Raw genomic sequence first — 27,990 nt, 5'->3', positions numbered from 1 at the left:
AATCTGTAAATAATTTAAATGTCAGCTAATGCAGTCAAACTGTGTAGGAATACAGTCATTCTCCCACACATCATGTACTATCTGACAAATGGGGAACACGTCAATAAAATCAGACCACCATTATTTCTCCACAACTTGTTTATTTGAAATCAAAGGTGTCAATACTAGAACAATGATATGCTGTTTATTATCGCATTTGACATTATTTTGTCTCGTTCCTTGTGTGTTGTAAGAGCTGTCTTTCTTGCCTCTGTGTAGTGCAGACTCTGTTCATATCTGCTTTTATAGATTGTATTTTCAATGCTTTTATTCTTAATATTTGCCCTTTAACTGTTGCCTGCCAGAGGACGACAGAAAATTAGCCTTTCTGGCTAACTCTGGCATATTTTCAGAAATGTTATTAACATGCCCTATCCCTTTCAAATAAGTAAAGTATGCTAAGTATCTCTGTCTTTCCATCTTTTCAGATGCTGCTGAGTCTCCGCCGTTGCCCATGCCTGCCACACTGCCTCCTCCGTCACCCTGTAAGGAGGTGGTTTTCTACGAGCCTAAAGAGTACAGCTCAGGTCTGCAGCTCTACTGGGCAGCATGTGCCCGCAGCCTGCCGGACATGGCAGAGGCACTGGCCCACGGAGCCGAGGTCAACTGGGTCAACACAGAGGACGACAAGAGGACGCCGCTTATAATGGCGGTGCAGGGGGTGAGCATCACTACAGATGATCCAGTCAGCTCAGTGCCATCAGTATATTATGAATGAAGTTTCAGCTAGTGGAACAGAACAACTGACCTTAAGATAATAATAGTGCTTACAATTTGTACTTTGTCACTGTAAAGTAATATAATGTGTTTTATTAATTGTTAATTTCAGGGTTCGCTGGTCACCTGTGAGTTTCTGCTCCAAAATGCAGCCAATGTTAACCAGCAGGACGCTCAGGGCCGAGGACCCCTGCACCATGCCACCATGCTGGGACACACAGGGTTTGTCTTACACATCTTATCATCATTATGTCCCTGAAAGTTTACAGTGCAATACAGACTGTGTGTGACCTCAAAAATATGACAGACCTTTCTGTCTGTTTCAGGCAAGTGTGTTTATTCTTAAAAAGAGGAGCAAATCAAAATGCTGCAGACATTGATGAGAAAACACCCCTGACAATAGCTGTGGAAGCGGCCAACGCAGACATCGTCACTCTGTGAGTGTTGTTACCGTTATTATTGGTATTAATATTAATTTTCTGTGTTTACCAATATTTTTTCTGGGAGAGATGTCTGATCTTTCACACTGTTAAACATAATGAACCAGCACAGCTATCATCTACATGGAACAAAAAAAATCACCGACCACTGATAGTGATGTTTTGTCAAAAGGTGCCTATGATTGGTTCATAGATTTTTTTCCCCAAGGTTTTATTAAACTCTAAAATAAAACTTACAAGCGTGTATCAAAACCTGACCCAGCTTGAAAGGAAAATTCGCTACCTTTTTTGAGGATGTCTAATCAGTGTTAATTGAGTTTTCCTGCCCGAGAAGCTGTGCTGGCAGCGACTTCATGTACCAGCATGCATTGTGCACAAGCTTGTGACACACAACTTTTCTCTTCCACGGCTAATGCGAGCAATAGCCTCGCTGATCACACCAGAAGTGCATTTCTCCACGCTGGTCAACAAGCGAGTCTGCTCCTCTGTTTTTTTTCTCTCTCTCATGTTCTGTCTCTGTTGCTCTCTTTTTTAAACACAACTGATAAATATGGAATTAGTATGTAATAAAAAAAACCTAGCCGAGTCTATTTCTAATAAATGCAGGGGATGGGTAGATTATCTATGTTTTTTTGCCAGATTTGCTGGCAGAAAAGATAGACTAGACACAGAGCAGAATGCAGAGCACATCCTTCTTGGCAGAGACTAGAAATCCAAGCTGAAAAAGCTTGTAGTTCTTCCAGCCTCCAACTACGTCACTGTCATGTCAAATGACAGTGCTGGATGCAGGAAAAACAACAGATCTTGCAGCTGCGAGCTCCACTTTCTCGGTCAGTGCATGCTCTGAGGAATTTATTGCTTCAAGTGACTCCATTTACCATCAACACTGATTGGGCATCCCCATGAAAGGAGGCGAATCTTCCCTTAACTGTCTGCATTTACCAAGGAGTAACAACTTTCTCCACAAGGTGTCACTATTTAATCAGTTATGCAGTGGACGTCTTTTACCTCTGAGCTGCCTAACTGTGTGTTTAAAAACTCATCCAAGGTTCCTTGCAATATATTGGATAACCTTTGGTAAGGAAGACTTGACAGTTATTTAGCATACCACATTGATAACGCAGGTGGATATACATTCAGCCAAGCATGCAGGATTGACAGGTGTGCTACATACAACATGATAACTTAGCAATTTTGCCTTTTGACCAGACATTAAACTAACAGTAATAATAAGTAGTTTTGGGGACGTCGGTGGCTTAGTGGATAGAGCAGGCGCCCCATGTACAAGGCTGTTGCTGCAGCGGCCTGGGTTCGACTCCAGTCTGTGGCCCTTTGCTGCATGTCACTCCCTCTCTCTCTCTCTCTCTCTCTCTCTCTCTTTCTCTCCCTCCCCCCCTTCAGGCTTAGCTTTCCTATCAATCATATTTCACTCACGTAGTCCAGAATTCAATGAATATAGTTTTTGAAAGATGAAGAGAAAAAGTTATGTTTCCCATCTGTACACTTCTATATAAGGGGTGGTCAGGAAGTAACCAGTATCTTTTGATGGCTTTTTTTTTTTTTTTCAAGCGGATATCAAAATGCGAGACATACATTCATCAGGACACCTCCCCTGAAAATCAGCAAGTCCTAAAAATAATTGACAGAAAATTGAAAGGGCAGATCAGTGTTAAATATGCTCTTTATTGCTTTGTGAAATTCTGCCCAGAAAGGCCTAATCACGGGACACTCCCAAAATACATGCCAATGATTGGCTTCCCGAAACACAAACTGTCTCCAATATTTGGCATCCCCTCCACAGCAAAATGAGCTTTCTGTGTCTGTGTGAAGAGAAAAAACATTTCCCCCAGACTAACTGTGACTAATCTGTCATTTTCCAGGTTGCGACTGGCCAAGATGAACGAGGAGATGCGAGAGGCGGAGGGGCCCTACAGCCAGTCAGGTCAATATAACACCAACAGCCCCACCGAGATGCAGTACAGGAAGTGCATGCAGGAGTTTATTAGCCTGCAGCTGGACGGAACTTAATAACTGTCCGCTCATGTCTAAACACAGGAGCAACACACTGTCAAACCAGGCTTATCAGAGGAAATGTAAAGCCCAGGTTTCAGAGTCGGGGTCAGTTGACTGAACAACTGCACATTAACACCCAGACAGTTTATCATCAGTGGATTGATTATAAATATGAGGCAACTTTTTTATTAAGTGACTCCCAGGTGATGCAATTTGATCCACTGATGAGAGTGAGCTGAGCCCGACTCTGTCAGTTGTGCTCCTGTGTCCTGCTCTACTGTGAGTGTCATCTTAACAGCTCCTGCCAGGTGCTGCGCCAGCTGCACCATGGTGTCAAGTCAGGTGCTATACTGTATCAATGTGACAGGGTTAAAGCCATCGACTCTGGACATTTCTGAAGAGTTTTGTTCCAAAGTGGAACATGTACGTTTTTAATCAAGTGACTGTTACTTATGTAAAATTATAGATAGCACAAAATTAGAAGTAGACAGTCTGTACTTCCTCCCTTTAAGTTTAAATCATATAACCTTTGCTGACTCCCTCTGTTTTAGAGGCTTTCAGTGGTTTAAAAGTAGCTAACTAGAAATTTGTGTTATTTTTGGAGGGGTAAATGCTTTTAATTTTTCCAATTAGTGTTGAACTATCAGTCACAGTATCTTTGCAAAAAAAAAACCTAGCTACCCAGTAACTGCCACCAGTATCCAGTGACCTCAAAGTGATGGCAGTTTTCTCTATCTGGCAATAATCGTGACTTTTGAATGACATTTTTTATTATCTGACCAGTCTGAAGAGGCATGGTGTGTGTCTATAAATCACCAGGTTTCATTTTTAAATTCTGTCAGAAGTAATTTATGCACATTCCTATTAATGGTTATGCAACTACTGTACCTTTGTCCTGCGATTATATGGTTCCCATTTGAAGTCTTAACCATTTTCAAGGCCTGTTTGCTTATTTGAACTGTGTTGTCCAAACATGATGCATCTTGCCGTTGTGACATGCCTGGTCAGAAAAAGGTCTATTTTAGAGCAGTTTTCTTTTATAAAGGTAATTTTAGGAACCGTATAATAAGTATATTTACTGTACATGTTGTAAATGATGTGCATACGTACATTTTATCATAGTCTGACAGTATAAGCAGAGTTGAGATTGACTCTGGTTGCACAGGGGTGAGTGCCATGAGGGGCTCTGTGTTCACATGCTTTGTTTTTTTTTCTGATTGTACGTATTTATTCAATTATCGTGTCTGGGTTATTAGTCGGTCAAGTGTGCTTGCTCATTGCCCGTGATCACGGGAAATCCAGAATTGTAAGATGATGAAGGCCTTTTAGTGCCATTGCATTAATGTTATTGAATGTTAGTGGGTCTTTAGTCGAATATAGACAAAACTATCCGAGGGTGGTGCATCGTCATGCAACAAGTGCAATAGCGTAGACAAATATCCACATGTAACCATGTATATATTCTTATCACCTGCTGGTCCTAGCTTATATTTATCTTAATCATACGGGAGCTTTCCAAAAAAAAAAAAAAAGAGTGTGAATAGACTTGAGTGCAAGGCTCACTCGAGTTGTATCGATAGTGAATGAATGATTGAAACGTACCCCAGTTTCATCCCACGTCTCCGCTCCATGCAGCCCCAAATCCTCTGGGAGGGCACCAAAGCACTTTGATTAAATGGTCATTTCTGCTAATTCACATTGATTGGCATGTGATGTATTGAATGGCTGACTAGTGTCAGGATGCATTCAGTGGTTAGAATAGAGATCGTGTTGTGATTGTGTTCACAGGTAAATGAAGTTCTTGCGTCCTTTAGAGTAGAAGCTGAGGGATTTCTGGAGAGCTCTTAGATTGTATGGAGAAATGGACGCGTGCATTTAAGTGTGTTGACCACAGGAGGGAGGGCTACGCTCAAACGCCGTCCTAAAAGAGTCCAGCGTCTTGTATCGAGGGCTAGATGTGCTGCTTTAGGTTGCCAGACTGTTATTAGCCTGAACGCTGCTGTTTTTAAAGAGTGGAATATCCTCTGTGGACATTTTTCGCTTTTTAAAAATAAGTCAGGAATGTTTTGGACCTGAATTACAAAGAATGAATTTTTCTTTTTTTCTTAATTGTTTTCTTTAGTGTGTGCAATGCTTGTTGATAGGGAATTGTAGATATTGTAGACTATTGCTGGCTGTTGTTACCTTAAAGGCAGTGGTGGAAGAAGTAGTCAGATCCTTTACTTAAGTAAAAGTACAAATACCATAGAAATACTTTGCTGCAAGTAAAAGTCCTGCATTGAAAACCTTACTTAAGTGAAAGTATGTAAATATTACCAGCAAAATGATCACTTGTGTATCAGTTATTCACTGTGTGTTATTTTTCACAAATTTATTCACGAAATCAGATAAAGAAAAAAGTGCATGTACAGTTCATAATAATAATCCATAATAATGGAGAGGTGATATGCAACACCCTGATAAGCTATTGGAAGCTTGAGAATAGGGGCCCAGACATGAAGCTAATTATATTTTGAAATGTGTTTATGAACACGACTAGATATAAGAAGAGAAAGTGCATATAGTATACAGCAGCATCTGTAACCTAAACCTAGACTAAACTGACCTAATTTTAACTGCTAAATGATTTATTCCATCAGGCTAAACATGGCAAGTGGAAGTAACAGTACAATGTAAATGGATATGAGTGTAACTGGTGTAGAGGTCCCCAGCTGCTAAAACCTCAGTGTTTAAAACACTTCCGCTAAGGAGGAGCGTGCCCTGAGCGTCCATGGGCAGATGCGTGTTCATGTGCTCCACTTAAGCAGAGTTCAGAGGCAGTGTACGAGACTGTCCGCACTGACTTGTTTTAAATTATAATGTTTTTGCCAAAATGCATGTGTTTGGGAAGTACTGAGCACACGACTGGATAAATGAGACTTGGATTATTTTGAACAAGTTGTGTGAGAGTTTTTAAACGTACGTTTTGTTATAGTTTTGCTGTTGTGAAATGCGGTCGCTTTTTGCTTAAATTCATGAAGTGTTGTCACCTTTTTTGGCTTCTACATTCATCATGAAAGCATGCGAAAAAAACAAAGTTTTCCTCAAGGTAACATGCAGTAAGTAAGTGATACACAAATAGGCATTTTGCAGGTGAAGTATTCACTGTGCAGTAAAATGTCCTGTATCAGTGTTTTCCTTTTATATCTGATGTTTTAATTAATATTACTGCTGCATTGATGTGTATTTTGTGTTTTACTGCTGTGGATCTTTAAGGCGTTGCTGTACTGTGAGAACCACGTATCTGTCAGCTTTGTGACGTTGCATTTTCCAGCTGATCATAGAGGGTTTTTACAGAGTTTATTTAGCTTAAGAAGTAGGAGAATTTTCTCACACATGGTTTTCTTTGGACAGCAAGTGTGTAGGATACTAATAGTAGGATATTTAAGCTGTCAGACAAATGTAGTGGAATATTTACCTCAGAGAGGTTGTAAAGTACCTCACATTTGTACTTAAGTGCAGTACTTGAGTAAATGTACTTAGTTACATTCCACCACTGCTTAGAGGTCAACAGCGGACACAGCAGCAGTGACCTTGAGAGGAACAGAAGGAGGTTAGTCTGAAGTAGCAGAGCAGAGTCTGAAGTACGTACTTGCAGTCACTGAATGATCCTCACATTGTTTTGCTCTGCGAGAGGATTAGCCTTTTTGTCAGCATCAGCTCGCCGTCCTCTTTGATCGCCGAGGGCTTCATCAGCGCCTCTAATCAGTTGAAGAATGATGATGAGGGATATTCAGGGGTAATGAATGTGAGGGAGAACCAACCTCATCAGTCCACCCTTCGCCCCTTTTTATTAAGATGACCGCTCCCTCGACTCAAGTGTTTCTACCTGATTGAGTGTGTAGAAGAAGCGCAGAGTGGCGGTTCTCAGCCTGCAGGCTGCTCTGTGTTTTTTGGGGGCGTCTAAACATTGATCTCTGAAATTTAAGGGAGAGTATGTATATTTTTTTTAAAACTTAATGAGAATTATTTTGATATTTTTCACAAGTATCTTTTACTTTAATCAGTATTTGTCTCCTGTAGTCTTTTAGAAACTGAGAAGTGACACTTGACACTTGAACAGATTGAGAACTGCCACTCTGGTGTGAGAGGAGACTCTCTGTCTTCTATTACACACTCGTATTTATTGCTTTCATCCACTTCTCTTTCTCTCACTGTAAATTCACTCTCTCGGTTCTGTATTTTGCTTTTCTCACTCTCCTCCCCAGAGTTTTGTGCCTTTCTTCTGTTCTCTTTTTTTCTTTGGGGGTGCTGAGGCCAACACAACTGTATTTTTGTACATAAACTCCTGCACTTTAAACACAATACAGTTGTTAACAAAAACGAATCTTTGTGGCCTCGTCTTTTCTTTCTGAGTCGATCTCTCTGGCTGTTTCTCCTCAATCATTTGCCTTTTGCTTCTTCTGTTCTTTCCCATCTTTTCTGCCCCTGCGTTGTTCTGTTTCATATTTCGAGCCACGCTGACACTCTGACAGGTATGGCCGACTTTTTCTTTTTCATTCTTGTTGTAATGATGCTGTCACTGTGCATGAGCCCTCCACTCTGCAAAACACTGTTGATAAGTTATCCTGCTGCACATCTGCACGAGGCATTAATGGTTTCCTGCATTATTTTCCTTTCCCTCGCAACACAGTTTACTCCTGATGACACGAGTAATATTTTATTTCACAATATCATTTTATATTATTTATTTGCAGCAGGTTGAGGTGTTGAGGAGGGAGATGATCTCAGACTGTGGTGTGGTGCTGAAGGGACTGTTATTATATCAGCATTACCTTTTCTGAGCCACTTAGCACTATTTTCTTGTTGAAAAGTTCAGATTTTCTGACAAAACATACAATTTTTGTAACAAAAGTCATACATGTTTGTGTTATTATATGATGCATTGTGTCATTTTGTGCAGAAAACCAATGTGTAAAGCTCTTGTGCCATCGCAGGAGCTTTGAAACCTTGAAGTAATTATTCAGGATGTCCCTAACAACTGATTTACCTGAAATTTAAACTGAATTTTAAACTTAGACTAGTCGATTCCAAATGCAGCACAATTTATCTTTAAGAGGAAATGCACCAAAAAGCATTGTGTGTATTGTAAGAGCCATTTCATCAACCATTGTTTATTCAGGGAAAATTGACTGAGCATTGAGCTCTTTAACAGCAATGCCCTGAGTTCACATTCAGTGGGCAAAGTGATGAAAAAAAAGTCCATAAAAATAAATAATTAGCGGCTATGTCTATCAAGAATTATAAACAGCAATTTAAAAAAAAACAGTAAAAAGATGAAAAAAATTAAATAATTAAGAATGGAGTCTGCCATAAAGGACAAATACATAACAACAACAACAACAATTAAAAAAATAAAATAAAATAGTCTTATTTTTTTTTTAATAAACAACAACTCACTAAATAAAAGTTAACAAGTAACATTTATTGAAAACAATATGACTTATGAGAGAAAATCTTAAGGAAACGCGCCTGATTATTAAGGGTTGGGGAAAAAATTGATCCAGCATAGTATCGCAGTATTTTTATATTAAATTAAACTTTAGGAAGCCTACTTGAATAATATGACCAACTTCTTTTTCAGTCCACTAGAAACATTTTGCTGCAAATAAAATAATTGAAGTGAGATGAACAGACTGAAAACTTTATATTATTAGATAATAAAGATGTTGACAAAGTCTTCCTCTGCAGTCATAAGTATCGTAAGTATCGTGATAATATCGTTTCATGGAGCCTCTGGTGATTCCCACCCTTACTGATTATTACAGCAGCATATCACTGGATGAACACAATGGCATAAAATTATGATTTAGATAAAGAGTTTAACCATCTAAAATGCAGTAATATCTATTTGGGACCATTCACCACAGGGTCTGAGTTGGGACTAAAGTTGTGAGCCATTTATCAAAATATAGTTCCCTCTCAGACTGTGTAGTTAGTGAGGTTTTCACAGGGAACCAATGCTCTGTCTGATCTCTTTTTTTGTCTTTGTTGTTGACCTCTCGTGTCCTTGCTTCTCTTACAGGAGATGAAACCTACCAGGACATTTTCCAGGATTTCACCCACATGGCCTCCAACGACCCGGACAAGCTGAACCGCTACCAGCAGTACGATCCGCAGCGACCCTGACACAACAGAAAAAACGTCCACTAGCACTCAGAGACTGTCTGCTCAACCCGAGAGCGGCAAAAAGACGTCTGGAAAGACGTTGTCCACTTTCCCTCCAGTATGATTCAGCATTAAAGCCGGTTAGTGCTGCCGCAGCTGGACTCCCTTTCAACTAATTGTGTTCTTGCAGCTGTGTTTACAGCCCTTTTTTTAAAACTACAGGCACTTCTCTAAAGTGAAGGAGAACCTCTGTGAACAGTAAACCTCACTTTTTTTAAAAAAAAAACTGTGCTTCCCTGTAGGATCTTTTTATTCGAACAAGTGAATGGTACAGTGTTGAATCCTCAGAAAGGATTTGCAAAGTCATAAAAATAAGATTTTTTTAATTGAACTCAGTCTGAATGTAGAGCTGGCATCAAGGCTGTCAGTTATTTTAGTTGTTTATGTCACACCTCATGACAGAAGACAATTTCTTTTTTAAATACAGTAGGAAAGAAGTGTGCGTCGTCAGAGTTGTAAAGAGGTAAGTGCATGACAGACTGTTAAATACTCCATTTCAATTTTTAAGCGCTTCCTCTCTTTAATAGGATTCTCTTTATGATCATAGGCATCTTTTTTTATATCAATGTTTCGCTTAGTGAATTCTCAGCAGCGTATACACGACAATATGCTTTTACTTATTTGCACAGATCCCTTTGTCTTAAATCGCCACTGATGTTTACCAGTTTTGATGGTAAGACTTTGACATGTTAAACAGTGTACAGTGATCATTTTATTGATGCAAATAGATTTTTTTGATTTTTCACCGCTCGTCATTTTTTTTGAACACTTTCCTCTGAATGATTTAAATTTTCTGTGTCGTCACCACGTCAGTACCTGCAGTACGTGTCAGCGAGGCAATCAGCCCTTCGTGATCATCATCAGCGTCGTGATCTTTGTGGAATGAAAAAAGCTTCAGTTGAGATGATTGTTAATTTATAGATTCAGTCTCATGCTATTATTAAAGATGTAGCATTAAACTCTACAATAATATGGATCTATAGAGTATATACGGCCATTTTATTCCCGTTGATTCTAGAAATAACAGTAACGCTCCATTTTACAGGTTTGTAATTTCCTAACAGTTTTTACGGGAAGTTTCCCAGAAAGAAGTGTGTCATTTGGTCCCTCAAAAAAGCTCAAGTAAATCCAAGTAAATCTTCATTATATACTGGAGGTAAACTCCTTAAGATTCAGTCTTGGTTCATCTGGAGACACCTGTGGTCACCATGGTAACATCAAGTGTGGTTACACACTATAGAGTGCAACTGGTGTATCTTTTTACTGTGCCACAGCAAACAAACTCACATTAGTGACACTGAATTGGTTTTCTGTGAATGCCTTGTGCGTTGGTAGCAAAGGTGGAATTGCGTAATTTTAGGGATAAGGAGACTTGACTTAAGGTGTAGAAATTTTTTTGAGTGCACAGAGGCCATATGCCAGGGCATCAAGGGTTTAAAAAAAAAAAAACAAATTTGATTTCATTTCGATAGACAAATCAGTTTGTAAAAGTATTAATGCCACAATTTTTATTAAAAGAAAAAGTAATTTGTAATTCAAATTATTAGAAAATCTTGAAGATCACACAGCATCAGTACAATCACTGAACCCTCAGGACACAAAAATGAACAAGTAATACTGAAAAACAAAGAACTGATTAATCAGAGTCCTGAGTATGTATGTGGTGATCTGTTTGCGTCATGTGTGAGACATTTACACTGTATGTAGTTTACATAGTTTGTCATATATCAGATTTATGTATGGGATAGTTCCCTATGGAGGAATAGTCAGTAACATTAATAACTTTGTAACATTCTGAATTAAACAGATTGTTTTTTCCTGGAGGTCATGATAGAAGTTGCTAACGAGTGAGCCATTGTGCTTCCTTCTCACCTCTGTTGAGAGCTGCACATGCAAAGTACTGATCATGGGAACGCATAGCAACAATACTTTCACTTTTACCAGTCCTGCCAGGGACTTCAGAACAAGAGATCTTCCACGCATGCATTTTTATTGATCACACAGCACGTGTTGATAATGTTACTGTTGACCAATCAAGACATTGTATTAGCATTTTGTTGCCTGGTGGAGTTGACAGGAGAGGGCAGAGACGCAGGGCTGGGAAAGAAAAAACAAAACAGGCAGAGAGTGGGACACCAAGGCCACAGTAGCCAGTGAGCATATGGTATTCAGAAGTGCGCCAAGACCGCTGCTGAAATTCCTGCTCTGCTAGGCAATTTGAATCTAATGCGTGAATGGCGGACCCCGCCACTAACATTGAAAACTGCTATATAAAGGAACTATTGGAAAAAATGCATGAAAATCTTCAGGATAATGATTTTAGTTGTGTGGCTTATATGTGGCTAAGTGTATTTTCAGCCTACCTGCTGTGCTCTCATTAAAATGCTCTATCATGCAGGCAAATAATTGAAATTAATTGTAAGTGGACTATTTAAACGCTGCCTCTGTTTCCCTCTAATAGAAGCAAATTAGATCAACTTTTTTGAGTAAACTTCTCAGGAAATTATTTCTGAAATTACAAACCTGTAAAGTAAAGCGTTACAGAAGTACCGTACATACAGTCAGCAAAATGTCCAGATATGTTTGGAAATATTACTCCCTCTGTGAAAATTGTATAAAGATGTTTAAGTTGAGCTGTAGAGCCACTGTCGTTTCCTGTGATGAGCTGTTAAAGAACTTAGAGTGTTAGATTCAGTTCAGACATCAGACGACTGCACTGAAATGTCCAAATCCAGAAATTAAATCTGCAAATTTCCTGTCAGATGTTACGTGAACTGTAGTGTAGGATCTGTCTTCAGCAAAACTGTAAAATCTCCTCTCTGACATTAACAGTACGTAGTAAGATACGACACGAAGCGCAGAGGAAACCTTCGGCCAACATGGGATACAATTCTTGTACATTCTGTACAGATGCTTTTGAATTCTCCAGAGAACTGAAGTATAAAGTTAGTGGTACTTGAATCATTAAATAAGCTTTTGTATATGCTGTTCTTTGTATCCTTCGGTAATTTTAGCCCCTTTTATATTGCCTGTCTGTATACCAGTATACATGTACTGTATATTCTACCTGTAATATGTAAGAACTTCAATACATATGGACTGATGATCCCTCACTGAATGTTGATTCTTTATTTGATCTCGAGGTTTTATTTCTTTAGCTTCATTAAAGTCGTTACAGGAATGTGTTTGTGAGCATGGAGCTGATGGTTTGAGGTGCTAGTGTGGAGAAAAGGTCGTTTTACTGCTCTCCTAGGCTCCTTTTTTTTCTTTTTTAAGCGCTTTGGCATTCATTTCTCTTTAAATATTCATTTAAATCCTGATGCACTCACATCTGCATTCACATACATACATTTCAGCTCCTGTAAAGGCACTGAAAATGATATTCAATAAAGAATAAGCAAAATAAACAGTGTTACTACACACAGTTGCACAAAATAATTCAAGAAGTCTCTCTCGAAAGGCCAATAAAAGCATCTCGCATCCTCTGAAAGCAGAGCATTTCCTCTTAGTCAGAAGTACATTTGTCAAGAGGACGGCAAAGCCGTAATTCACCAGCCAGCTATTGTACACGTGTTCTGTTAACAGTGTTACAGAATTGGACCTGTTTTGTTTTTCTTTTTATAAACAAGATAATTGATAATTCAGAATACGATGAGAAGAGTCTATAAATAGATGTTTTCAGCAGAGGCTGTGTCACTTCCACTGCTTTGTAATTGTTGCACATAATGTGTAATTTAGTCTTTTTTTACCCTTGCACATCGTGCTGAGTGAGGGTGTCAGTCAAAGACTGAACTTAAATGTGAGACACAAACACCAAGGATCAGATCTTGATTTTTTAAACAGTGGATTTCAGATGTTCTTTGTCGTAAAAATGTATCTGTCTCGACAAGAATTACATTTGCAGAGGAACTGTTTTTTAAAACTGTATAAATGTCCTTTACTGCAGGTTTTCCCTCGAGCAGATGGAGAGTAAGTGATTTTATCTATCTGTACACACACATGCCTGTATGTGGTTTATACTTTAAATCCACACTGGTGAGGTCTTTCACTTTGGGGAAACTGGGGAATATTTACAGCATACAAGAGCTCCCAGGCCACATGGAAATAAGTGTTTTTTATTTAGTTGTTGCAATTTCATCACATTGTTTTTACCTCCTTTGTTACCAATTTTCAGGCCTTTACTGTCAATGGTTCCCAACCTGAGGGTCCCGACCTCAACTAGGGGTTGTCAGAGCTTCACAGGGGTCACAAGGCCTTCTTGATTATTAACTCTTTAAAAGCTGAGCAAATTGGCTTAGTTTCCTTCACAAACATGGTAGAAGGCAATGAGCAACGAAGAAGAAATTACCCCCCAAAAAATTAGCAAGAAATTGGTGATAACGGGAAAAAAAAAAGGAAAATTTGTTATGAAAAAAAAAAAAAAAATAGAAAGTCAAGAACAAACAAACAAGGAAATGACCTGGAAAAAGAGCTTATATATTCTAATAGTTCTGTAACAAAATTTTAGATATATAACAATGCTATTTAGAAATATAGTTTTTCCCAAGTTGTTTTAAAATAATTTTCTAAATCTATTAATTCTTTGCAATTTGTGGAACATTTCTTGCCTAGTTGCTCGTTGTATTTTCTCCCCATGTTTTTGAAAGAAATTGCACCAGTTTGCTCAGGGTACAAAGGGTTAAAATACTTGTAAAAGGCGTCTGAAAGAAACACAAGAACAAAGGGTTAATTAAAAGTTGTACAAAAACCTTTTCAAAAATATACAGTAGGCCTATACATCAGTATTTTATTTGTTTCTGTGAAGACAACTAAATGAAGTAGTTAATTTTTTTTAGGTTACTATTAAAGATACAAACTTCAAAAAAAGAAATCTCACAGGTTGAGGGCATGACGAAGACCTGAACACAAGTTATATTCACAGAGCCTTCACTCTCTGCTAAACAGCCTCATCCTGCTTTAGAAAAGTGAAGAGCTAAAAGAGTTTAAACAGTTGAAAAGCTAATTGAACAATGGCCAGGAGTCGTGGAAAAGAAAACACTAAATTTGTCGAAAAAGAAGCTTATTAAGTACGAATGATTGTTACCAAAAAAAAACACAGAAAATCATGTAAAAAGTTGTTAGAAATCTCAGGAAAACTCATCTCAGGAAGTAATCTGCTCAGAATTCTTCCAAATCATTGCTTTATATAAACTTCCTGCAGTTATTGCATTCACCTTTTTATTATTCAATTTATCAGTTGATTTGTACTGTTGTTGCTATGCATTGAATGTAATATGAAATATTCATAGAAATGTTGCTTAATCAGGGGTCATCGGTTTACCCAGTGATAGCAAAAAGGTTGCTTAAGGACAAAGGTTGGGAACCTCTGTGTTACTGGGAAAACAGCAGTGTAATGTGTCACCAGCAGGGGGAGAGCTGCTTTCAGTCTGTCACATTTGGAAGATAGAAATCTTGAAACGTTCAGCCTGAAAACACAGCTGAGGATCCTGAAATGCAGCTCTGTGTGAGTCTTTTATTTTATTCACTTAATTTGTTGTCACCTTAGAAGTTGGTGTTAAACCTCACATGAACACCACTTTGAATTTTTGGCTTCAAAGTTTGGGGTTTCTGCTGTGTGTTTATAGTTCATAGCACTTTATCATTTTAAATCACTTCATCTGTTTAGTCATTACAAATAAACTTAACTACAAATCTCTGACGTTAAACTCAGCTGAGACTTTGACCACAAACTAAGATGGAAATTATATATATATTTATTTTTTATAATACAAAGAGGCTTCATTCATAAATGTACACCGGTGAGGTCACGATTTTCTCCCCGTGCCGATCTTGATACACGTCTGGATAAATTATCCAGTCCCATTCCACCTTTAATAATTACAGGCTGTTTATTTCTGCTGCAGTTTAAATGAGAGGCATGCGGACCAGTAGTGCCCACCACTTGAAATGACTTATAGTCGTCTGTGTGTGTACAGCAGGCCAACGTGTGTGTTTAGTCTGCTCCAAACTAATGTTCCTGAAAACACATCGCTTTTTCAACAATGATAGCACGGCCATAATTCATCTCAATACTACTGAACACACATGTTACACACACACAGGGCAACCTACAGAAACTGTGAAAGGAGTGTCAGGGTGGTTCTTAATTTTCTCATATTACATCTTACAAAATGTTGCATGTGTGCTGTGATGTGATGAAGGAGGAAGAGGTCAAGCAGAGTGATGTGAAAGAAAGATATGAACATTTGGAAATATGCAATAAAGCTGAAGAATTTTACTTTATTCCCACGGTGGCCGTTTGAAACTTGAATTTAACAGAAAGAAGAAGGAAGACGTCTCTATTTGTTGGTGTTGTTCAAACCTGTGTGGTAAAGAAAATAAATCAACACATGGCACACTGCACACACATGCTAGGGTTGTCATGATACCAGGATTTTAAACTTCCACACAATACTAGTTTAAACATAATAACTCTTTTAAAATAATAAACAAAATACAGGCACACAAAATTGTATTTTCTTTTTTAATTTATGTACTTTAATTAACAACCTGCACACAGTGGTGGTGCAGGAAGAGTCCCTGGACGCACATCTCCAGCCACGTGGTGGGTTCACTGGAAAGAATGCTGAAGAACCACAGGTTGAAGACCAGTCGATTTTCTTTCCCTGTTGTTTGATCTGTGCAGCCTTGGTTTAAGAGTGTAGACCTCTTTTTTCATAGCTCTGGTACTTTCAGTGCTATTATATGTACAATTAACTGAGATAAATTTGTTTAAAGCAAGATTCAAGAACTTTATTGTTGTTATGTAAGCATAACCAAATTGTAAATGTCCTCCTCAAATAGTTCACACTATTGAAAAGAAAACTTAACACATATTTACACACAGAATAAGACACAAATGTAAGAGATATTAAAATACAACAGTAAATCCTATCCAATACATGTACAAAATATAAGCAATATTAACCTCCTGAGACCCTGTGTGCTCATATGAGGACTTCACATTTTGGTTTAAAGCAGCTGTGTGGAACTTTACGTTTTCGTTGATTACAGTGCGCCCTTTGGTCGAAGCGGTATGACACCCACAGCCTGGTGTCGTAAAATTCTGACTGCAGCCGGCATTCAGCTTCATTCATAAAATCTTGACTGTAACTGGCAATTACCATATGCATTTGTTTTGGAGAGCGAGAGGATTAACATTACTAGCGTTACACTTCGATTACACACTTCAACCAACTGCAACTGCCTGCTGTGTATTTGTGTTCATGGTCACAGTCACAGATAATTTTGTGGCGTTTGTTGTAACGTTAGTAGACAAAAGCCGTTCACATCAGCTAACGTTACATTTAGCTTGCTTATAACTTCCATGTCATCATATATTGAAGTGAAACAACGGCTAACAAGTTGCGGTATATTCTCTAAATAAAAACAAAAATTACATACCTGTCGATTAGGAAAAGGGCCAACTCGGGATCAGTTTTAAAACCAGTGTCAAATCTCTCAGCTCTCTCCACTTGGTGAATGCCCGACCAAGGTTTACACTCGTTTGGGCTTGAGCCCTATCACTGTCCTGTTTAGCCTTCTTCTGTTCTTTTTCTTTTAGATGGTGCTCCTTCTTTATCCTCCATGGCATCGAAAGTACAACCAAGTCCTTATAGATACATCTGGTAAAACTGTTATGTGTTTAGCAATGCCCATTGCGTACTGCTTACTTGAAGAACACTCTCTGTAAACATGGCTCCTTCTTCTTCTGTGGTTTAATGGCTGCAGGCCGCTGCGGGCGTGCAGACTTACTTCCGCCTCCGGGTGCCGTATTCTGGTTTGCTAAATTCCGCTGTGTCTGACCCGAGCCAGGCTACGCTAAATAGCCATATAGAGAAAGGCTTTGTGTCGCTGTTGGGTTCAAATAAATATGCGGATCTTCAAGGGGGGCGGGGGAGGTGGGGGGGTGATACGAACTAGGGACAGTTTTATAAATGGTAAAAAGTTCTGCACAGCTGCTTTAACTTGATCTTATACTTCATTCTACTCAACTTAGACCTGTTGTCCTCGTTCATGGACACTTGTGTGCCATCTAGTGGTAGTAAGAGCACAATGCACTAATCCATGTAAAAACAAGATGGCAGCCATCTCTGGCAAGTCAGTCTGCAGCTGATCCCGACACAAAAGAGGACAAGGTCCAAAACCTGATCACATTTTATGGTTGACAATTGTTTACTTATGATTAATAATATTTGTAGTTTGATATGGCAACAAATTTGACCAATTTTAGTGACAGTAACAAGCTAAGACGCTGTTAATTAGGAAGTACTCGCTTGAGGACACTGGGACTTTATTATCATCTCATTTGAGGACATTTAGGGTTTAATTTTCGACAATGTTTAGTATTTATTACTTATCAGGTCCTATTGATCCAAGGTAGCTAGCAGAAATAAAAAATGCATACCAAACAAATGTTCGGATCTCAGGGAGTTAAGTTTAAATATATATATATATATATATATATATATATATATATATATATATATATATACACATATAGAACCACAAACAAAACCCAGCCAATCAGAGAGAGGAAGAGTCTTTAAAAGAAGAATAAATTTCGGAGCTGCTTCTCTGAGGTTGAGAGATACAGGACCTGAGAGGATTCAAAACTAAAACGGAGGATGTGGATTGAAAGATTGAGGTTGACTGAGTCGACAGGAGGACATGAAGAATCCTGCATTAGGAATTTCTCCTGGCTCTGATTGGTTGTTTTCATTCAGGTGCGGCGGATTCCCGTAAAGGTCATTAGGAGCACTAGGAGGAGCCAAAGGAACCCGATGTACTAGTGTCAGTATGCAGTAACAGTTTCAGCAATACGACTAAGATAAAAGTTTCCTATTGAACCTTTAATACATGCCAATTATAAGTGGAATGATAAGGCCTAGAAATAATTACAGAAACAAAAAAGCTAAATATATTTTAGAATGTTAGAAAATTAGATAGTTCTCCTGCTTAGTGAATGGCACCATGCATTTTTGCTGCTGAGCTTTTATGAGATACTTTACCACCTATAAACACCAGTTAACACACGATCCGAGTTTAAAGGTCATCTGTTGCCGGTCTGGTGTCGGCCGCTGTCCCAAGCTCGCAGGCTTTGCTCTGTGAATCGGCCTTTTCCAGGAAGTCTGCGGTCTGCTCGCCTGTGGAGAAATGAAGGGCCGCCGCTGGAGACGTTTCCCTCCATAAAAACACCATGTGAACAAACGCTGAGAGGGCCAAGCCCCATTAATGCCGCTCAGACTGCCAGGGACCAAACTGCAGAACGTATTGGTGTTAACAAGTCGCCGAGTCCAGTGGTGACTGAAGTCTTATTTTCTTCAAACAAATAAAAAAAATGCCAATGGGATGAGATCATTTCACTTACTCGCAGTGCAAAAGCAGTAGGCATCTTTTGATTTGCTTCACTTGCACAATATACTGACTCTATAGTTTCAGAGAAATGTTAATAGTTTACTTTGTTCACTTTATTAACTTGCAGATTTGTTGAAGATATTTTTGCAGAGCTCCTGTCCACAACTGATGAGGGAAGCTCCTCATTGAGGGATGAGGGAAGCTCCTCATTCTGCCATACTTAAGTAAGCAAAAGTGATGCTGATGAATTATAGCAAATTATATTGATCTGAAATACTTCTTAGAGGAAGATCATCTCTGCTCATGTCTGACTGTAGGATCATCATTTTTCAACAGGTGCAGACAAAACCAGGTCACAGGTCATGTCAGTCAGTCAGAGAGGTGTGTGTGCCACAGACAGACCACATGATGAGGAAACAACTGATGTGTTGCTCCTGTTGGACTCCACAGGTCAGTCTTGGTTTAGTATAGATTTGTAGCACTGTAGTTGATAGTTTGGAGTATAGTAAATAAATGTGTTCATACATTAGATTTTAACTGTGACTTTAAAATGCCAACTCTTAAAATCCTAATGTTTCAGATGTGCTTTTGTGATCTTCAAACACATATTTGTGTTGGTGGTTTGTCTAGTCAGATAGGCAGTTAATTTTAGGAAAATACCGAGCAAGGTTTTCTCCATTTACTTGTGTGATTGTCTCCACCACCGAGACTGTACAATATATAACAATATATAAAGGTGTGAAGGTGTACAGTAGTCATTCTTATTTTTCAAAATTCTTTTTAATCCAAAAATTACTGATTTGTACAAAAATAAACTAGAAGTAACATATATTGAAATAATGACAGAAACTTTCAGAACAAAATAATATGCAAGTACAATTTAGAGTACAAATAAAAAGGGCAAAATAAAGGAATAAATAAATAAAACAGGAATAACATAACACAATACAATACGATTTAGTTGCAGGCACATAAAGAAGCATCTTTATTTCAAAATAAATGTTTGATTTCAACTTTCTTATTCTATTAGATAATTTAAATTGCCAGAGTGATGGGTAATAAATCTCAGTCTCAATTACTTGTGCAATAGTCATAACTAAGCACAAGACAACAATGTCTTAACAATGCCAAGGTTGCAATACCTGAATGTAACAATATAAGTAAGAGTCGTACATTAAACATTTTTCTTGAGCATTATTATGAAAAAAATTAACTTACTGTAAAAGTACTCACTGCGGAACGATGCACCCTGTGAGTGTTATATTATTAAAAATTATATTATTAGATTATTACTGATGACAGATTCATGTGTCAGTAGCATTTTACTATTGGAACTGGTCGAGGTGGAGCTAATCTGGAAAGTGAGAAACTGAGACTGGGAGGTCGTGGGTTCAATCCCCGGCCGGGTCATACCAAAGACTATAAAAATGGGACCCATTGCCTCCCTGCTTGGCATTCAGCATCAGGGGTTGGAACTGGGGGGTTAGATCACCACATGATTCCAGAGCGCGGCACCGCTGCTGCTCACCGCTCCCTCAGGGGATGGGTCAAATGCGGAGAACAAATTTCACACACTCAGGTGTGTGACAATCGGTGGAACTTAATCTTTAACTGTGGCTGTCAAATAAATATAGTGAACAAAAAAGTACAGTATTCATCTATGAAATGTAGGGGCGTAGAACTTAAAGGAATACTTTACCTCCTAAATGACCATATGTACATCAATTACTCATCTCATATTACATTTAATTTGTGAAGAAAGCCTTTTTTTCACATGCCTCCACAGTGAACGAAGAATCCAAAAATGGAGAACATTCTTGACAAATGGAAGTGATAGACAACCACGTTTAACAGCCACAAAACTAATATTAAAACCTATGTTGACAAACTCTTACACAACTTGTGCATTATAATCCAAGTCTCATTCAAACACATGCATTTTCATGAAACCTTAATATTTAAAACTGATCTGAAAGTAAAACTTAGCTATGCTCCCTTCAAAGCCAGACTCCATTGACAAAAAGAGTCATTTTAACTCACTGAACACTGGAGCTGCTGGTCTACTGCTGCATTGATCAGTTACGTATTTAGTTTTCTATTGTGTGACTTTGGTGTTGTAAAGTGTCAATTTGGATTCACCAACGTCACACAATAACACAAACTATCTACCGAGTTGAGGCAGCGGTAGACCAGCAGCTCCAGTGTTCAGTGAGGTACAATTACTGTTTTTGTCAGTGGAGTCTGGCTTTGAAGAGAGCATAGATGAGTTTCATTTTTGATCCAGTTTTAAATAATGAGGTTTTAGCAAAAATGCACAAGTTTGGAAAGCACTGAATATAAGACAGGATGAATGGGAATTGAATTATACTGCACGAGTTGTGTAAGAGTTTGTAAACAGATGTTTTTATATAGTTTCGCTGACGTGAAACGTGGTCCCCAATAACTTGAATTCATCAAGACGTTTGTCAGTTTTTGGATTCTGCATTCACTGTGGAGGTGTGTTAGGAAAAAGTTTTCTTCACGAATTCAACGTAACATGGGGCAAGTAAGTGATGGACAAATGATCATTTGAGAGCTGAAGTATTAATTTTAGTACAGTATTTGAGTAAATGTACACCACTGTCCACAGTTGGGCATCTGAACAACCTGGCAGGGCGTGTGTACTGAGTCAGAACTCCAGTCTATAATAGACAGGCCTTCATCGAGACAGAATTGCTGCTCTGTTTAAGAATTTATGCTACATGGCACAGACTTGGCCTCCAGATCTTCAGCCGTGAGTGTTAATATTCACTTCGCCCGTGTTCACACCGAACAGTGAGGTTCAGGTTTCATATTTTGGAGGAGCCTTGTGCTGGGAAACAGTTCTGCTTGTTTCTATAAATGCTGATGATGAATGGACAGACAGCATGAATAGGCGCAGTGTTATGAGCACACGTCCATACCACAATATCCTCCACCTCACGCACACTGACAAGGAGGGGAAAAAGATGGTGGCAGCTGAGGTGTGCAGTAACACACTGTACCATCCACCACCTTCACCAGGCGGCAGATCTACGCTTCCTTCTCCAGGACTAATGCTTGTTTAGTTTGTCTTCAGCCTGCCTTCCCAGAATGGGCAGACCTGGCTGCCTGGCTACCTCCAAAAAAAAATTTTTTATTCCGTTTTGTGGAGATTTTATTTCTGAGTGAAGCCTCCCCAGAGAGCAGTGCTCTACGCCACGTGAGCTGTTAGCCGTCAGTCTTTCCAACAGGGCTCTCCCCAGCTGGGGAGGTCTGGTGTCCAGCTGTGTTGACACCAGGAGGATGGAAACCTCCTCTCAGACTGAGAGATCATTCAGTCAGTGCTCCTCTTATCCAAAGAGTGTTTGGACAGTGAGAACCCAAAGGTCACATTAATGACCTCTGTAACCAGGAAAAGTGCTGGAAACATTACCAACACTTTTCTCCCTAAATGACTAATGTGATAAGACATGTGAGTGAAGCAATAAAAGGTTCAGTGTTTAGGATTTAGGGGGATATATTGGCAGGATTGGTATATAAAAAGTACAGATAACTAACCAGAAAATGACTTTGGTAGAAGGCAAAATCACCTATTAAAATATTACTCGGGTAAAAGTCTTTGTAAAAGTAAAAGTATCTGATATTTACTGTATTTATGTATCAAAAGTAGTTTGATTAGGTTAAATTTAATTACCATAAAACTACAGTTAAAAGTCTAGTCCCAATTAAACGCCCAGTCCCTTTTACTAGTTCAAATAAACGCCTGTCTCAAGTAGAAGCCTGGTCTGGTTGCCAAGCAGTTCATTTTTTTATTACAAGTCTTTGGATGTATAAAACCAGGTTGTCGGCTACCTTAAATTATATGTCCATTCCTTGATTAACCTGTAAATAATTCATATTCCTTTAGTCCACAAGGGTCCTCAGATCAAAAGAATCAAAAAAGTTTTTCATAAAAATTAATCCAAGATGTGAGTATTGTTTTAACAGGATTAAGTGTTTGTTGTGTCGGTTTGTCGGGTGCCGTAATGCCCAAGGGCCGTAACTCTCTCTGTGATGCGCTGTCTGTCAGAGCTAGATCAAAGGAAAGATTTATAAGTGATATATTATTTGAGGCCTAATTTTTAAACACTTAATATTCTTACTGGTTTATAGAAACAATTTGATTGTACTTCCTGATCTTTGCTGAGCAACAGTTATGTGTAAAAGGAATTAAAGGCCTGTCCCAAATATAGGCCCATTGTTCAAGTTTTACGCTAAGTACTGAAAGTAAAAGTGTAAGTAAACACTGGTAATTAAAAGGAAGCAGTCAGAATTCTGATGATTATGAAGTTAATTTCTTCTTAATATGTAAACCACCTTAAAAATGGAGCGTACACTGCACTTGAAGCAGTTGTCTGTCACAAATCTTTATCCCCTTGAATCATTACTTGCCCTCCCTGCTGTGGGGCGCAATTTTCCTCCATCATGAAGTCAGTCAGAGAGGAAAGTCTTAAGTCTAGTCTTAAATGTGGAGACGGTGTCTGCCTCCCGGACCGTAACAGGAAGATGATTCCACAGGAGAGGAGCCTGATAGCTGAAGGCTCTGGCTCCTGATCTACTTTTGGAGACTTTAGGGACCACGAGTAACCCTGCGTTCTCAGAGCGCAGTGTTCTGGTGGGATAATATGGCACTATGAGCTCACTAAGATATGATGGAGCTTGACCATTTAGAGCTTTATAAGTTAACAGTAGGATTTTAAATTCAATTCTGGATTTTACAGGGAGCCAGTGCAGAGAAGCTAAAACAGGAGAAATATGATCTCGTTTCTTAGTTCCTGTTAGTACACGTGCTGCTGCATTCTGAATTAGCTGGAGAGTTTTTAAGGACTTACTAGAGCTACCTGATAATAGAGAGTTATAGTAATCCAGCCTTGAGGTAACAAAAGCGTGGACCAATTTTTCTGCATCTTTTCGGGTCAGGAAAGGCCTAATTTTCGCAATATTACGCAGATGAAAAAATGCAGTCCGTGAGGTTTGTTTTAAATGAGAATTAAAAGACAAATCTTGATCAAATATTACTCCGAGGTTTCTTACGGTAGTGCTAGAGGCCAGAGCTATGCCATCTAGAGAAACTATGTCATCAGATAAAGAGTCTCTGAGTTGTTTGGGGCCAAGAACAATAAGTAATTAACCTGTTATCTAACTTGCAAGCTCGGACCCCTGATTCGCCAAACCTTCAGTTTTCTTTTTGTAGTGATGATGTAGTCTCGCTCACCAGACCTTTCTCAAGAAAAGAAAGGTCTGGCTGCGCCGACTCTCACTTTGAGATTGGAGAAAAAAACACCCCGGCTGCTTGTACTTCTTTCAACCAATCACAATCGTTCTGGGCAGTGCCACAGCAACGGTGCGCTTGCAAAAATATTGCTGGGGGGAAAGAGGTTTTGGTGTAACACGCCCACAAAAATATCGCCTACAGGACGCGAACCATGGCAGAAAAATGGCTACATCCCCGCAAGATCAAACACCGCAAAAGTTAGTAAAGGACGTGTTGAAAACGGTTGAAAACTGCTACACAACCGGAGGTGGTAGGGCGGGACTTCAGCGGTTGGCTCGTTCCGCCCAATGAGAGGCTGATCTCTGCAGCAAACTTCCACCCACTCAGACTAGTGATGATGTAACAAAAATGCTCAGGCCATAGAAATACATAGATACTGGAGTACATAGAGATGGATTCAAGTAAAAGCATACATTTTATTTTGGAAATGTATTTGAGTAAAAGTGAAAGTTGACAGAAATATAAAAGTAAATATGAAGTACAGATGCTTATTGCAACAAAGTATTATTTCTTCATAACATTATACCACTGGTTGTTTGTACAGTAGCCCAGACCGGACAATCCAAACACTGACTCTAGATAGGAGCATCTGAATTTTGGCACTGGCCATTCTCGGCCGTTCTCCTTCACATGTAGCACATGGGAGAAGTATCAGTTGGTTGCAATCTGAAACCTCACCACTAGGTGTCACTAAATCCTTCACACTGGACCTCTAAAGGAGTCTGATGATGACGTAGATTTATCTTACTGTCAACAACTCTCATTAAAGGACTAAACTAATAATTCATTTATCTTACAAGTACCATAGACCTCCACTGTTGTTGCAGCCCTGTAGCCCACACTGTGAGCTGGTACTGGGTTACGGCTCAGTCATGGTAATGTTACCACAAACTTATGGAATCCAGCTGTTTTAGGAAATTGCTCATTCTTCACTTAAGATATATATGTCCTGAGTAGGAACCAATGAGCTTGTGACTGAGAGAAACTACGCTGAGATGGACTAAAACAGCGTTTGTTTTGGTGACCTACGAATATTTGGACAGCAGGAACCTAAAGGTCAAACGTGCTTGTAACCAGACAGCTGCAGGTTAATGTTCCCAGACTAAATGCAACAGAACATGTCAGAAAAAAGAAAATTACGAACGCTTTCTTCCCTAAACATTTACTGTTGTGTCACCTTGAAGCACAACACTTCCAACAGCTCCCGTGGACCAGCTCAAGGGTCAAGAACAAGACTGTGGTTGTGCTCAGGGCGGCAACTGGTAATTCACCACTTAGCATTAAACTCTTGTATACACTGGTATATCAGCTCCTTTGACATTATGCATTGTTTTCTTCTCTTCGCAGTATCTGCTGCTGCTGAGGGGGGAGTCCCATTTTAAACTCTGAGTCTCAGGATAGTTCCTCAAGTCCCCGTCGCCAACAGAAAGCTTCCTGCCCCTGCGGACCAGCAAACAACCCTCATCAGCTGTGGAATCCAAGCACCGAGCTCTGAGGCGTCAAGAGGGTAATTAATCAATGAAGTGTTGTTCAGGGATTAAATGCAGCGCTCATACCTGCCACTTGTCCTGCCCAGCTGCTGCTGACGGATGCCAGTGACAACGGAGGGCATTACATAACCCTTCAGATTGTTTTGACATCAGTTGCCCTATCTGGATGCAGAGGGGCCGAGCGAACGTCAACACAGTAAACTTCAGTCACCGGGGCAGGGCAAAGTTTCAGTAAACAGGCGGAGAGGGGCTTCCTGGGGCTGGGGGTGTATCGTGAACTCTTCAAGGCCACTAAAGCTACTGGGTCTACCTGTTGACATCTGACATCATCAATACTGCTGCAACCTTTCACCAGCTGTGCTCATTATATAGTGTTTCTCTTAAACGTTGGCACAATTTGCATCAGTTCTTCTTCTTCGTTGACAGATAATCTTTTAATTATCTGTCAACCCTTTTTTTTTTTTTTTAATTTATTTCTATAGGTATTAAATGTCAGAAAATGGTGTCTAGAGTAACTTCAATCTGCTTGTTTCGTCCAACCAACAGTCCAAAACCCAAAATATATTAAATCAAAAGCTAAAGCAACCTGTTAATTAATTGGCATTCAATTAATTGTTTAATTTATTAACATTTATTTAAGCAAAAATGATAATATTCTCTGTTTCTAGCTTTTTAAGAATGATGACATGCTATTTTTCTGTGTTTTGTGTCACTGTAAAATGAAAACAGTTGTGTTTTTAACTAATATTCAGACAAAACAAGCAATTTGAACTCATAAATTTGGGCCAATAGCGTCAATTTCTGGCATTTTCTGGACTACATGATTGATCAAGTGAGAAAATACCATTCAGATTAATTAATAAAATAAATAATATTTACATGTATGTTGAAATTAAAACAGATAAAAGCAACAAAAGCTCAGAAGAGCCCAAACAGTAAATCAGCATGGTTGATACTGTCAGCAAATTTTTGTATCAGTGTTGTAGATATGTCTGAGGTGTTGTCTTTACATAGTTTGTCGGCCAGAGAGCACTGACAAGTTTGTTTTTACACTGTACAATATCCTGCACAGTACATATTTTGGTCGAGGTTCTTTAATATCTAAAGTTAAGGGATCCTTTTTGAAATTATGGGTTTGTTTTGAAAGATGAATATTGGCTGATATATTAATATCAGTCCTTTGAGAGGTATCAGCCTTAATCTATTATCAGCCCAGCTCACATTAGAGAGTCTGGAAAAAGCAAATTCTTGGCATTTTTGCCTTTTAAAAGATTGAGAAATAAAGATTGGTTGATCAAATAACTCATTAAAACAGGGCTGCACGACGCTTCATCTTGAACTCCGACAGCTCAGTGGTGATTTCCAGATTTTTGGACACAGATGAGACAATGTGAGAGTTCACAAAAAGTGCACATGTTGCATATGAACTCTGGCTAAAAAGGAACAAGTGAGCATGACAGAACCTTAACTCTGCTCCAGGCAGCTTCCCTATAGGAGGTCTCTATCTTTTCATCATCAGGGATAGAGGGAAATCTACGAGCTGCAGGCCACTGAAGCCAAAATCCACAACATCCTGAGTTTGTTCAGCGTGAGCCTCCGTCCAGAGGAGACAGAACAGTCTGCTCAGTCCAGAGCTCCATCATGGACCACTAGTACATCACTCGCTGGCCCTCGAGTCCAGCCAAACACTCTCAGAGACCTCGACCCTGTCCGCAGGCCACACACTCGCTGACCTGACCAATGAGCTCTCTGGTGGGTCCACTTGTTTGCTTTGACAGCGCTGCTGAACCCTCCATCCTTTCATCGACACAGTCAATACCGCTGCATCCACAGACGGTGACTACATGCTCCGTCTGCTCACACAAACCATCACCCTTCTCCTCATCCTCCTCTGTTTCTCGACGTTCGGTTTGTCAGTTTACTGACAGACATTAGTCGCTGCTGGTTGGCTGTCTGCCTCCGTCTCCTGTCCACAGCTTGGCCTGTACGACTGGGTGCAACCTAGGGATCCTTTTGCCTTCTATGGTGCGTCGTAGTTGTATTCATAAGGGAATACGGAGGTTTTACACTTCCTAAAAAGCACAAGTCCAAGCTCAGAGGTTAGAGTCATGGATTTGTGAGCAAAAGGTCACAGTTTTGATCCCTACAAAGGCTGGTAGTTGTTGAGATGGACTGACAGACTTGCCACAAATAAAGCCATGCAGCTGAAACAGGGCTCTGAATGAGTTCGCCAATGGCATAAAAACACCCAAGACCACTATGTTAAATGTAAAAGTACAATATGGATGCAACAAAGCTTAAGTGTGAAAGCAACGGAGAGCTTTGCAAGGTTCTTACATGGTAGATTCATATCAGATTTTTGTTTGCCAGGCAG

At 39.3% G+C, this 27,990-nt stretch overlaps 1 protein-coding gene across 2 annotated transcripts in view; it reads left to right on the top strand.

The window, feature by feature from the left end:
• The window catches only part of LOC117253424 (arf-GAP with coiled-coil, ANK repeat and PH domain-containing protein 2-like), a 71,312-nt gene extending 61,798 nt beyond the window's left edge, over positions 1-9,514 (top strand). For both annotated transcript variants that reach the window (XM_078168837.1, XM_033620857.2), the window contains 5 exons: positions 468-700; positions 869-978; positions 1,083-1,193; positions 3,077-3,138; positions 9,274-9,514. In XM_078168837.1, the coding sequence (XP_078024963.1) occupies positions 468-700; positions 869-978; positions 1,083-1,193; positions 3,077-3,138; positions 9,274-9,377 (620 nt within the window). In that variant the 3' untranslated portion in view covers positions 9,378-9,514. The remainder of the gene's footprint in view (positions 1-467; positions 701-868; positions 979-1,082; positions 1,194-3,076; positions 3,139-9,273) is intronic.
• The last annotated feature ends 18,476 nt before the right edge of the window (positions 9,515-27,990 follow it).

Source organism: Epinephelus lanceolatus, chromosome 6, assembly GCF_041903045.1.
Source record: "Epinephelus lanceolatus isolate andai-2023 chromosome 6, ASM4190304v1, whole genome shotgun sequence".
Taxonomy (NCBI): domain Eukaryota; kingdom Metazoa; phylum Chordata; class Actinopteri; order Perciformes; family Serranidae; genus Epinephelus; species Epinephelus lanceolatus.
This window is presented reverse-complemented; position numbering and strand designations above follow the sequence as displayed.